Raw genomic sequence first — 11597 nt, forward strand, 5'->3', positions numbered from 1 at the left:
CTTTTCAAAGACCACATAACCACCACCCTATCACTGTCAAAACACTGCTTTTCTCTCAGCACTTTATCCATCTGCAGACAGTTCTTCCATTCAGGAATTCCCTTGCATAAGAAGGTGGCTTGGCAGAGAAAGTATTGCCTGGAGACTATTGAGCAGAGGCAAGTGTATTTCAGAACCTTGCACAGTTCTATGGAGGCAGGAAGACCTAATGATCCCCCTAGAAATCCACAATAGCTGACACCACTTATCTCAGTCAAGAGAAGTTCCTCTTCAAGCACCGTTCATCCTGACTTGGTTCATTTTTTAGAACACAAGTGATAGAAATAGAGGAAAATGAGAAGATGATAAATTAGCTAATGTAATTGCTGTCTATTGACTACGATAAAAAAAAAGGTTGAACAGAAGTTACTTAATTAGAAGTGGAACAGAGTAAAAAGATCCTGAATTCAGACTCATCCCCTGAACTTAAAGAAGTCCAATTGCTATATCTTGAACTTGCAGTCCTTGAAGAATGTGTTGGGGATTCATGGGGACAAATGGTTTGTTCCAAAACACCATGGTGGGTGGCAAGGGGAGGTGTAAAAAGGGCTTCTCCACCTCACATTATGACGGCAAAAGTTGCCTTCTAATAGAAAAAAAGCCATCTACTTCCTTCAAGTCAAGATACTCTTTTTTCCAGCAAGACACAGCAACAAAAGCGACTTGTGTTGCAAAATGTCTTTGTGGAATTCTTTAAGGGAAAACCAGCACATTTGGAGGACAGAACCTTATGCCTGTAACTTAGACCTTGGCCCTCTGAAATCTGAGACTGTGTTTTCCTTATGCTCACTTTTCCCATTAAATGCCTTGAATTTGAACTTGACTGAATTGGGAGGTGCCTGTTACTGATCATATTAGTCACAGCTGCATGTTCCCAAGGAGTTACCATGTCAACATCTTGTACCCAGGCCTTTGAAAAGTAGCAGTTTGACGTCAGATCAGATGTCAAACATCAATGAAGAGTTTTTGTTTAAAAAAAAAAAAAAAAGTGAAATTGTGATCGGACAATAGAGAGGGAGGTGTTGATGCATTGCCTGTAACAGCAGTGAAATGACTAGCAAATAAGAGAAAGCGGTGCTCGTGAGGTAACGGCTCGTAACTCATCTCTGAAATCTACAGGGTCCAGAGATCAGAAGAAAGAGTTTATAGTGCCCAGAGAAAGGGGATAGTGGACTTAAGAGTTTAGCTATACATGTAACCCTTTACTCCCAGTAGCTCTTGGTCCCTCTAGCTGTTGGGAACTGGACTGAGCTGATACTCTTTCTCAGTGCCTAGGACACAAGCAGGATCAGGGGAAAGGCTAGGAAGAAAAGAGGGAAGAAGCAGCAGAGAATACAGGTTGGTACTCCAACCCAGCCTTTTGGAAGGAGACTAGTCCTTTGGATGCCCCAACATAAAGGTCAAAAGTTTACTGAAAAACAAGGCCATCCGGGAACTGCTGAGTGTATGCTCATGTGACAGTTCAGGAGTGTGTCCAAGGACAATCCAGGAGTCAAGGATGTGGTAAGCTCGGTATGAATGACCTATTGAACTTAGGGTGTTTCAGAAAGCCTTTCAATACTTTTTTTTTGTTGTTGTTTGTTTGCTAGTAGAAAGAGAGTCTGTGGAAAAAATCTTGCACTGAGGGGTGAAAAACTCTTCTTTAATGCACAAAAGTGTGTTTTACTTTTCAGCCTGGAGATGCACTCTACCCAAAAGATGAAAATGGAAAATTTATCTACCATGAGACAGACTTATGTGCCACTTGGGAGGTAAGCAAACACAACATCCATCCATATATGCTTTAAAACTCAGATCCTCATTCGCAATTTTACGTGTGGTTTTCATAAACAGAGTTGAAGCATACTGCCAGGGCAAGTAGATCAGATTCTATCAGCTCCTATGTATGCATTTGACTTCTGTCCCTAAGGATGTTGCTTCTTTCTATCATTTCATTATTTTTATAACAAAACAGAACATTGTTGAAATATCCAACATCCACATTTCTTCTTTCAGAGAAAGAAGAAATTTGCTTCTTAAGGCTTTTATTGTTGGGTTTCTACCAATCCTTCCCCTTTATCAGATCTTTACAGAAGAAGAAAGTTGGAGCCATAAGAAAAGACTAGATCCTTTAAAAAAAAACAAACCAAAAACAAACAGTTTTTCACCTTCAAGAAAAGCTAGAATTTGCCCTGAAGCTCAAAATAAAAAAAACCCAAACCACCAACCAAAAAAAAAAAAAAAAAAAAAAAAAAAAAAAAAAAAAAAAAAAAAATGAACCAACCCCTTCCCTCCTCAAAAAAACACCAAAGCCCAAGACCTTGCCATCACTTGCCATTAGAACAAGTTCACTCACTTCTAAATTTACTTATCAGATGGGAACGCAAGAATTTTTCTGGTAAGAAAACTTGGAGGGAAGTAGAATTTGCCTGAAAGATTGCATCCTAAATTTGTTTGTGATGTGCTCTAGACCTGTAGGCAAATGTCTCCTTAAGCCTGCTGTCACTTGGTCTCAGGATCTTGGGTGAGGCAGAAACCGCGATTAGCAATCTCCTTGGATTTCTCTCTCTCAAGAACAAGGACATTCTTTAGTTCATGGCCAGAGCTGGTCAGCTCTCCTTCTGCACCAGGTCTGACGAAAAAACATTGCTAAATCAGCCCAGTTCACATTAAGAGAGGTAATAGGTGCTACTAAATGCTCCACTTCAGCTTGTACTGTCTAGATCTGGACAGTGGTATCCCAGTTTAGCTCTACTCAAGGTACAGCAGAAAGAGATGGAGAATGGTGAAATTCTGAGTGAAATTTCAGTGGGAAAAGGCCTGGAGTGGGATTGAGCTTTCCCTTGGCAGCTGACCCATGCAGGCTGGGTTTCAGGCGGAATGGGGACTTCCAAGTTAGCTGCTTATGTTACCCTTGTCTTTGGCTAATGTGGTTCATCCCTGTCTTTTTCACAGACTGGTTAATCAAATGTTGAAAGCAGAAGCTCTCACAACACTGTTACATTTTTATCTTTGAGCTGGTGCTTACTGTAATGGTTATACCATAGCAGGCCACTCTCTTCAGCTAACAAGCCTGGAGAAAAAAAAAAGTGGTGGTGAGTGCCTGCAAATAGCAACATCAGTCTAAATAAAAATGGCTCAACTGAATCCAGATAATTTCACTCTCTCAGTATGGTGCTAGCAGGCAAAAATGGCTCCAGATGACTATATTTGCTGACTTGTCACTGAGTGATATAAAGCATATGAGGCCAACTGGAGGTCATCAAACACACAGTGCCTCTTACCTCCCTGCTTTCAGCTCCTGTGAGACAGAAAGGAATAACAAAACCAGTAGGAGGGGCATCCAGCTCCATGGTGGGGTCTGCTCTGTCTCAAACAGTCACCGAATTATTTGTGTGCAGAGTTTCTGGGAGCAAATGGGAAGACCGTAAGAAAGGACCCCCTTTTCCCTTAACAACCTAGCAGATGAAGCTAATGAAGACCAGGGCATCTATTCATATCCAGTATTCATAAGGGTTTCTCAGCTATTAGGATTTGTCTAAATGTCTAGAATACCTCTCTCCCCCAACCCTTCTTTTTTTTTTCTACTTTATACTGTACTGATGATGTTTTCTGTTAAGGTTTTGTGATTTGCCTTGCCAGATGTTTAGGGGATTTCACCAGATAGATACTTCATATGAAAAGCAGTCTTACAATCAAAAGGAGTAAATTGACTTATCAGGAAAGTAATATGTTTTGTTCACTCTTCCTTCTCTAGCTTTGAGGCACTGGTAAAGCAGCATAAAGAAAGCAAAACTCTTTGAAAGCAGATGCCTGGCATTAAAGTATCTATATCTTGGGTTAATCTTTCTGCTCTCCAGACAAGTTCTATCCTCACAGGCAGCATAAAACATAAGGGTTTGGTCTGGAAAGCAGATCAACACAGGAGTGTTGGATGTTGCCACAGGAGTTTGGACTGTCTGAACAACTCCAGCCCTCATGCTAATAGAGCTGTTAGTTCGGCTGCAGCAAAGGGTTTTCTGTAGTCTCAAGAATGGCCTATCCTCCACTTCTCTCTAAAATGCATGCTACAAGGATTCAAGCCAACATGTGGGACTCTTCTTGTCTTTGCTTTCTTTGCAGGCTATGGAGGCATGTAAAGATGCAGGCTTGGCAAAGTCTATTGGAGTATCCAATTTCAACCGCAGGCAACTGGAGATGATCATGAACAAGCCAGGACTTAAGTACAAACCTGTCAGCAACCAGGTAAGACTGCAAGCCAAGAGCAGTGCCTGCCACAGTGCCACTACCCTTTAGGGAATGCAGAGGCACACACCTAGCCTAAGCCGCCATGTACAGAAAGGTGATGTATACTTTGCCACAGATGCTGCCCTCCATACTGTCACACTTCCATTTCTAGCTTGAAAATATTACTCTTCCTATCTAGGCTAAAGATCTATATTTGAATGTGCTGGAGCAATCACTTTCCTCAGTTTCTGCTCCACGACTGTGGTACCTCTGTGCCAAAGCTCCGTAAAAAGGTTGAACGCTGAGTCAATGCAGATCTTAAATCTTTGCCAACGTACCTTACTTCAAAAAAAAATTCTCAAGACAAACCATTCAGAGCTAACCATTCTTCAGTGAAGCTGTGTCTACCTCCGCTGACACCAACCCAACCTTAAGTATCAGGGATCCTGAGTCACTCCAAGCTTCTCAAGTTTAAAAGCCATTAGAAGTGACTCCTAAATTTCCTGTACGTGCTCTCTTGCGCATTCCATAAAAGACATTCTTAAGAGCTGGAGAAAAAACTCAATAACAGGAGACCCCCATTAAGTGACTGACCTGAGCTGAACAAGCTCATGAAGATGATAGGCACGTCTGAGTTAAATTACAGCAGTAGGGCTCTGAGAAGGTGATAAGTGGCAGCGACCCATCTGAATGCCCAATACCTTTGGCTCTAGCATTTGGCAGGTCACTGCATTTCCTAGAAATCACTGGGAAGCTCCTCTGACTCATCTGGCACAAACAAATATCCACTTTAGCAGTATCAGAGAAGGGGCCAGAGACCAACCAGGACCAAATTCCCACTCTCAGTGCCCGGCCTGAAGGCTGGAATTGCCATGGAGCAGGGCAGAGAGGCTGGCCACAGCCTTCATTTCTTTATTTGTCCTGGCGGGAAAGGCAGCCTGTGAGAGGAGGAAATTCCAGCACCCTTCACTGGTATGAACATGCCTAGCGGGTGCAAAATGCAATTGCTGTTTCTGGCGTGCCCTAAGACCACTCTGAGCATTGCTGCTGCTTCCTGGTGTCGAGGTAAACTGGGCAAAAGATTAAGCCCAGCTTAGGGCAGCTAGCCAGCAAGCATAGATGTGCCAGATAGCTTCAGACTGCCCTGCAAACAGTGGTTGCTCTGTCACCTTGTAGACATCCTTTTCCCAGAATCTGAGATCGCAGACAGAAAATCCCTGCCTGTAAGGGAACAGTATTTGTAATGTGGGAGGGCAGAGCTCACAACAAGGTCATAATCTCACCTTTTGCGTATACCCCCCTCACTTTTCTATCTGGGACAGCTTATGCCGACATTTCCCTAAAAACACCACCAGATTAGTCATCCTGAATGCCAGTGGCAGAGAAACAGGGAACTGACCCACGTGAGATGGACTGCCTTCTCAGTCTACTTATTTCTAGTGAGCTTCCCTCACCTTCATCACCCCCACTTATTGCCACCTTTTCACTGGGAGCCAATGGAAGTTCCCTGCAGCAAAATTATAGTCATGGATGTTGATCTTCTATCCACCAAAAAAAAAAAAAAAAAAATCCATCACCCAGCAATGTACAATGAGAACAGTAACCACAGATTAAGTTCCCTAACTTACATATCCTTTACTGAAAGCATCAGCTAGTCTGTAGCTCTACAAATATTGAGATGCCAAGTGCTTCTGTATCTGGTTCTATTGATTAATCATTCTTTCTGTGTTACTCCTGTAGGTCGAATGCCACCCGTACTTCACCCAACCCAAACTCTTAGAATTTTGCAGACAACATGACATTGTTATTGTTGGGTACAGCCCATTGGGAACCTCAAGGGATGAATCATGGTGAGTCTCCATGTTACTTCCTAACAGAAGGACAATATCCAGGAAAAGAATAATCTAGTTCTCCCCTGCTGCGTCTCTGTGTAAAATACCTTTGTCCCCATTTTTCAAAGTAGTTTTGAACTTCAGTGTCTAAATATTACGGCTGTGAATGCAAACTTGCCACACTCCTACTGCATGCTGTGATCAAAGAATGCCAGGTGTCTCTACAGGAGGTTGCCTTAGGTCTCCTCTAACAGAAAGCAAGTGTTTGTAACTGAGAACGTGTGAGGCTTAGGTGAGGGAGTAGAAACTAAGTCAGTGTTAGGATGTTGCATAGGAAGTTGCCTTTGACAGCCCGCCAACCTAAGTGGCAAAGCTTTTCTCCCATCTTTCACACTACTTGTCAAAAGGTGTAGTGTTCTGCTCACAAAGAAGTAGATGCCTCTGTGATTTTACATTAAAGATGAGGGATTTTTTGTTTTCTTTTACTTCCTCAATTTCTTCCAGGGTAAATGTGTCCTCCCCTCCTTTACTGAAGGATCCTGTGCTGAATGCCATTGGCAAAAAGTACAACAAGACTGCTGCACAGATTGCTTTGCGTTTCAATGTCCAGCGAGGGGTGGTGGTCATCCCAAAAAGTTTCAATCCACAACGCATCAGAGAGAATTTCCAGGTAAACTCATATTCCAGTGGTACTTGGATGAATCCACTTACATCGGCTTCACCCCTATAGACATACACAAAACTGAACCAATGTCAAAGTTTGCCACATTTGATGCTTTTTTTCCCCTTCACCTAAAGGTAACATGATATGACAATAATAGAGCAAAGCAGAGAGGAAATTTTGGTGTCTTTTAACTCTCTGGAGTACCTAAAACTCCAGCTGCTGATGTGGCCCAAAGCATCAGTTGCTGCAATGAGCAGCACAAGCAAGGTGAAGTAATTCAGTAGGTCAGTAGCCCAAGGTCACAGGAACTCAGGAATGACTGATTGTTCTGACCAGTCTTCAGGTATGAGACAGCTTTGTTAGGGAAGGGTTGCTGCATGCAAGTGTGGCAGAAAGGTTCACAACCCTACATACCCAAAAAAGATGAAGAATTTTTCCCTATGTCTCTTGCAGCACTCAGTACCCACACTACTCCCTACTTTCCCTGGCAACATATTGCTTTCAAAGCTGGTGGCTCAGCATTGCCAGACTACCTTTCCCTTCTTGCAAAAGAGTGTAGGCAAATGTGACTGGGCTTATTCATGTCCTCGAGACTTTACTATAAATGCAACCAATGCGTGGATTTGTGGGAGAGATGTGGGGAGAAGGACGGATTGTACTTCTGAAATCTGGAACATGTGAAGGTTGATTATGACAAGAAATGTGAACTCATTCCTAACTTCTCCTTCCATTAGATCTTTGACTTCTCCCTCACTGAGAAAGAGATGAAAGAAATTGAAGCCCTGAACAAAAACGTTCGTTATGTGGAACTGTTAATGTAAGTACAGGAGGAATTCTAGATCCTCACAGAATATTCCTGTTTTTTCAGAGGATTAAAAAAAAAACAACTTCCTTTTAATTTTAACTTTTGTATAAATGACTTTATTTTAAAGGTAAGGCTTAAGTATGGGAGATTTTTAATGCAGCCTGAATATTCTCCTGGACCCATTGCAAAAAGAAGTATAAAATACTTGCTTACAGCTCATGTGCCAAAAGCCCACCTAGTAGAAAGTGACTGAATCTGGCTATTCCACTCTACTCCATTTCCTTTAACTCTTTCTGCTATATGTGGTAATGACAATCTCAGGCAGTGATAAGGTATAGCATCATCCCTGTCTAGCAGTGTGGACCTCCAAGCTGAAATTCAAATAGGAGCACTTCCTTGTCTTTCCCCACCATGTCTCACCCTCACTTCCAGTGTTCTGCAAGCCACTTTGCTGCTCAAGTACAAGGCCTTATGGATTGTAGACTTAGTGTTTCAAGAGGCAACATGTCCTAAATTACCCCAGGGGAGGCTAAGAATCAAGATCACTGCTCACACAACAGGGCTAATTCAGGGAGAGCTCTGCTCCTTCTCACTTTGTTGTAAAAGATGATCTGGGTGACCAGAAGTGGTCAGAAATTTTGTTTTGTCCTCTCCTCTGATACTGTCTTCTACAGCAATCTACCGCCCTTGTTGTCATGGGGAGTTGTACCTTCTTCTAAGGAAAGCAGAAAAACAAACAGCTCATTTGACTGCTAAACCGTTTCTAATCATCTCCTCTGAGAACAAGCAAGGCTTGATCTCTTGCTGCTTATCATCTAAAGCTTACCATCCAAGGTAGTTTTGCTTCACCTGAAGGCTGCATTATCCCAGAAGGCTCAGACTGATCCAGCATCCCCTCTTCCAGAGGATGAGGCAGTTTGTTTTTCCTTCAGCTCAAGAGCACCTACAGTTGATGGCCAAACTTGTTTTCCCCTTTTCAGGACATTCAGTATGTAGCCAAATGCGAGAGATTCATTTCCATGCATTTCTCTTGTTTCCTTGGATTATTTGCGTCCTGCCAGACTGTAGCATGCTCAAGCATTAAAAATAATGAAAAGTAGGATAACAGCATTGATAGCACTCTAAAATGTTGACTGTAGCTCAAAAGATAGGAGGAATTATTGCAAAGAAACAAGTAAAGCACTTACTGTGCTGCATAACTGATAGAAAATATGCACTAAGTTAAAAGCATCGTAATGGAGTTCATCTTTCATGTTTAAGCTCATGGGCTCTGAAGCTTTAATTTCTTAAAACTTAAAATAGCCTTCCATCAATTAGCAGCACTCAGTTCCAGAAGGCTCCTCACAAATGGCCTAGGAGTTTCTTATGTGTTTTTTTGGTATTCCAAATAGTTTGCTTTTACATAGCTAAATTGAGTTATAATATCATTTAAACTTTTAGTACTTATATACACTAAATGTAACCTTGGTGCAAATGCAAAAGTCTTTTCTAGGAAATGCCCACAGAAGCCAACAATTCTAAGCCAACAATCAAAAAAACTACTAAACTAAGTGCTTTTCTTTATTAGACTAAATTTGGTCACAGTAGGCCACTGAGGATAAGGAAAACAGGATGGGCATTGGCAGCTGTAGTTTTCACAGAAGTGCCACGTTTGGGGAAAATACTACAATACAGTTTGATCTCCTCTATGAAAAAACCTTATCAGAAAAGGGATGTTGCCATGTAAGGAGCATATATATATACACACACACACACATAAATATGCATATATGCGCCTACTGTGTGTTCTCACACTGAAGTGTCTGGAATTGACATTGCAACAGATAAGTTACCAGTCTAAAGATGTTTGTGATTTCATCCAGCAATATGTATCTGAAAAAGTCAAACCATGTTACAGAAAGACTTTTGGTTCGTCAACTTTGTGCCAAACCTTTGGCTGCTGTGATGCAAATGCCAGCAGGAATGGAAAAATCCAGCTTTTCTCTGGCTCTTCCAATTATCAAATATCATATTGGTGCCGTGTGCCAATCTGTTGTTCTGATGGCATGAGTGAGCCCATACAAACAGGATATTGCAATCAGTGGAATGAGTTGGCAAGTTAAGTATCTGAGAAGAAAATTGAGGTTTTGTAAAAATATGAGTACTTTGGGAAATCTTAATCTGAAATTGTTTCTTCTCCTCTTGGAGAAATCTACAAGTATAGTGCAGGGCAAGTTTTACATTAATATATCTGCTTGATTTATCTTGTGCTCCCAATTCTCTGTTACGGTTGTTCTTCCTTACCAGTTATTCCAAGCTGCACTGAGTCCTCCAAGTGAATCATTTTCACTTTAAGGATTCAGGCTATTGAATATGTGGGATCTGATTAGCAAGCATGCTCCATAGATGGAAAGTAGAGATTATGACACTGGCAACTCAGACATCATCAAATTATACTGAAGTCAAACAAGACAAAGTGGCTTGGGTTTTTTGTTTTGTTTTGTTTTCAACCAAGTCAATCTGTTAATGTGTAAACACTTGAGCTTGGCTGAATATTGGAATGAAATGTTTTGACACAACCAATTCAAAATGTTTGATGCCTTCCAATTAGTTATCTTCAATATTGTGAAATGTATCCTTACCAGACTGGAGCAATTCACAGCTGGGATAAATGCCAGTATTTGTTGTGCTCTGCTGTAAGGCAAGGCAAGGCTGCCATGATACACCTGAGAATGCTCTTCAGAAATTTTTCATTTTGCTAATGGAAAGTGTTTGGCAAGCCAGGGCTTGTGATTTAGCATCATCTTCTCGAACAAATAAGAAAACCCACAACAGAAAACAACTACCTCTCTCAAGTCTGCCAGTAACAGGCAAGCACGGTGTTATTTTCTCACCGGAATTTGACCCTGAGAATTTTCTTCTTGCCTCTGATAATATCTTGGATTGTGTATCTTCCCTGAGCATACAGTTTCTAAAGTGAAGCCTAAAATGTCTCTACATTTGGTTGTATGCAGCCATGAACATCCCTTTGTCTCCTGAACTGGGTCACCCCAAAACTTCTTTGTAAATTCCCTGTCACTGATGCTAATAAACTGGCAGAGAATCTACATGTAGGCTGAGGTAGAGGACAGCCAGGCCTAGCCTGTATATGGCAGGCACTTGGTCTCTTGTCAAGCACCATCCAGACCCAGACCTGTTCAGCTCTAAGGGCATAAGACAAAGTAGTACAGTCTGATGTTTTGACCTCTGCTTCACGCTTACACACTTACCCCTTATTTTTAGGGGTCTTTCTAGACATCTGAACAAAGAAGTCTTCGCCTTCCAAAATGCACCCATAGTGAAGCCGCCCCCCTTTCCTAAAACACTTTACTAACCTGAGTTAAATAATGACAATACCTGACATCCAAACTCTTGTTTTTTTCTCCCCCACCTCTCCCTAAGGTAGGCCCAAAAAATGGGACTTCACTGTCACCCCCTTAAATGCAGAGGTTTGCTTCCAACTCTGCAGGGATGATTACCCAGAGCAAACAGCTTCTGAATAAGCAGAAAAGCGTTCCATGAAGGTGACATATTGATTGCAAGGAAGAGGTTTGTTAGGCACGGGATAACTGCATCAGTAATGTGATATCCTGCTTCACCCAAGGAGCTCACTTGTTCAATCTGACCTGTCCACAGGTGGCGTGACCATCCGGAGTATCCCTTCAGTGATGAATACTGAAAACAAGGTGGGTCTGGACAGACAGTGCTGTAAGGCTTCGCTGAGAGAGATTCAACTTTTGGTGCTTTGACTTCATGTGAGACTATTCAACTGAGCATTAAATACATGACATTTACTAATTCTTGTCTTGTCAGTGTCTTATTGCTAGTGAAGACCAAATCTATTTAATCTACTGAATTTCTGGTTTTGGCTTAGGAGGCTTTAACTCTGAACACTGAAGCTTCAAAACTGACAGCTGGTAAAACTGAAGATTTCTCAAAAACAGGCTAATTAGTTCAAGCCAAATAATTTTCACTGAACAGTACATTCTTCACTCAGTTTGAAACAAGACATTTCATTTCAGTTGGTTTGAAG

The 11597-nt window shown here is 41.7% G+C and overlaps 1 protein-coding gene across 1 annotated transcript in view; it reads left to right on the forward strand.

Moving 5' to 3' along the window:
* AKR1D1 (aldo-keto reductase family 1 member D1) overlaps positions 1-11362 on the forward strand; it is a 35279-nt gene extending 23917 nt beyond the window's left edge. Inside the window, exons 4-9 of the mRNA XM_027881164.1 lie at positions 1713-1790; positions 4141-4263; positions 5986-6095; positions 6582-6747; positions 7476-7558; positions 11201-11362. Of these exons, the coding sequence (XP_027736965.1) occupies positions 1713-1790; positions 4141-4263; positions 5986-6095; positions 6582-6747; positions 7476-7558; positions 11201-11243 (603 nt within the window). The 3' untranslated portion in view covers positions 11244-11362. The remainder of the gene's footprint in view (positions 1-1712; positions 1791-4140; positions 4264-5985; positions 6096-6581; positions 6748-7475; positions 7559-11200) is intronic.
* The last annotated feature ends 235 nt before the right edge of the window (positions 11363-11597 follow it).

This window comes from Empidonax traillii, unplaced genomic scaffold (assembly GCF_003031625.1).
Source record: "Empidonax traillii isolate 1590-97213 ecotype Southwest subspecies unplaced genomic scaffold, ASM303162v1 scaffold84:size2688230, whole genome shotgun sequence".
NCBI lineage: Eukaryota > Metazoa > Chordata > Aves > Passeriformes > Tyrannidae > Empidonax > Empidonax traillii.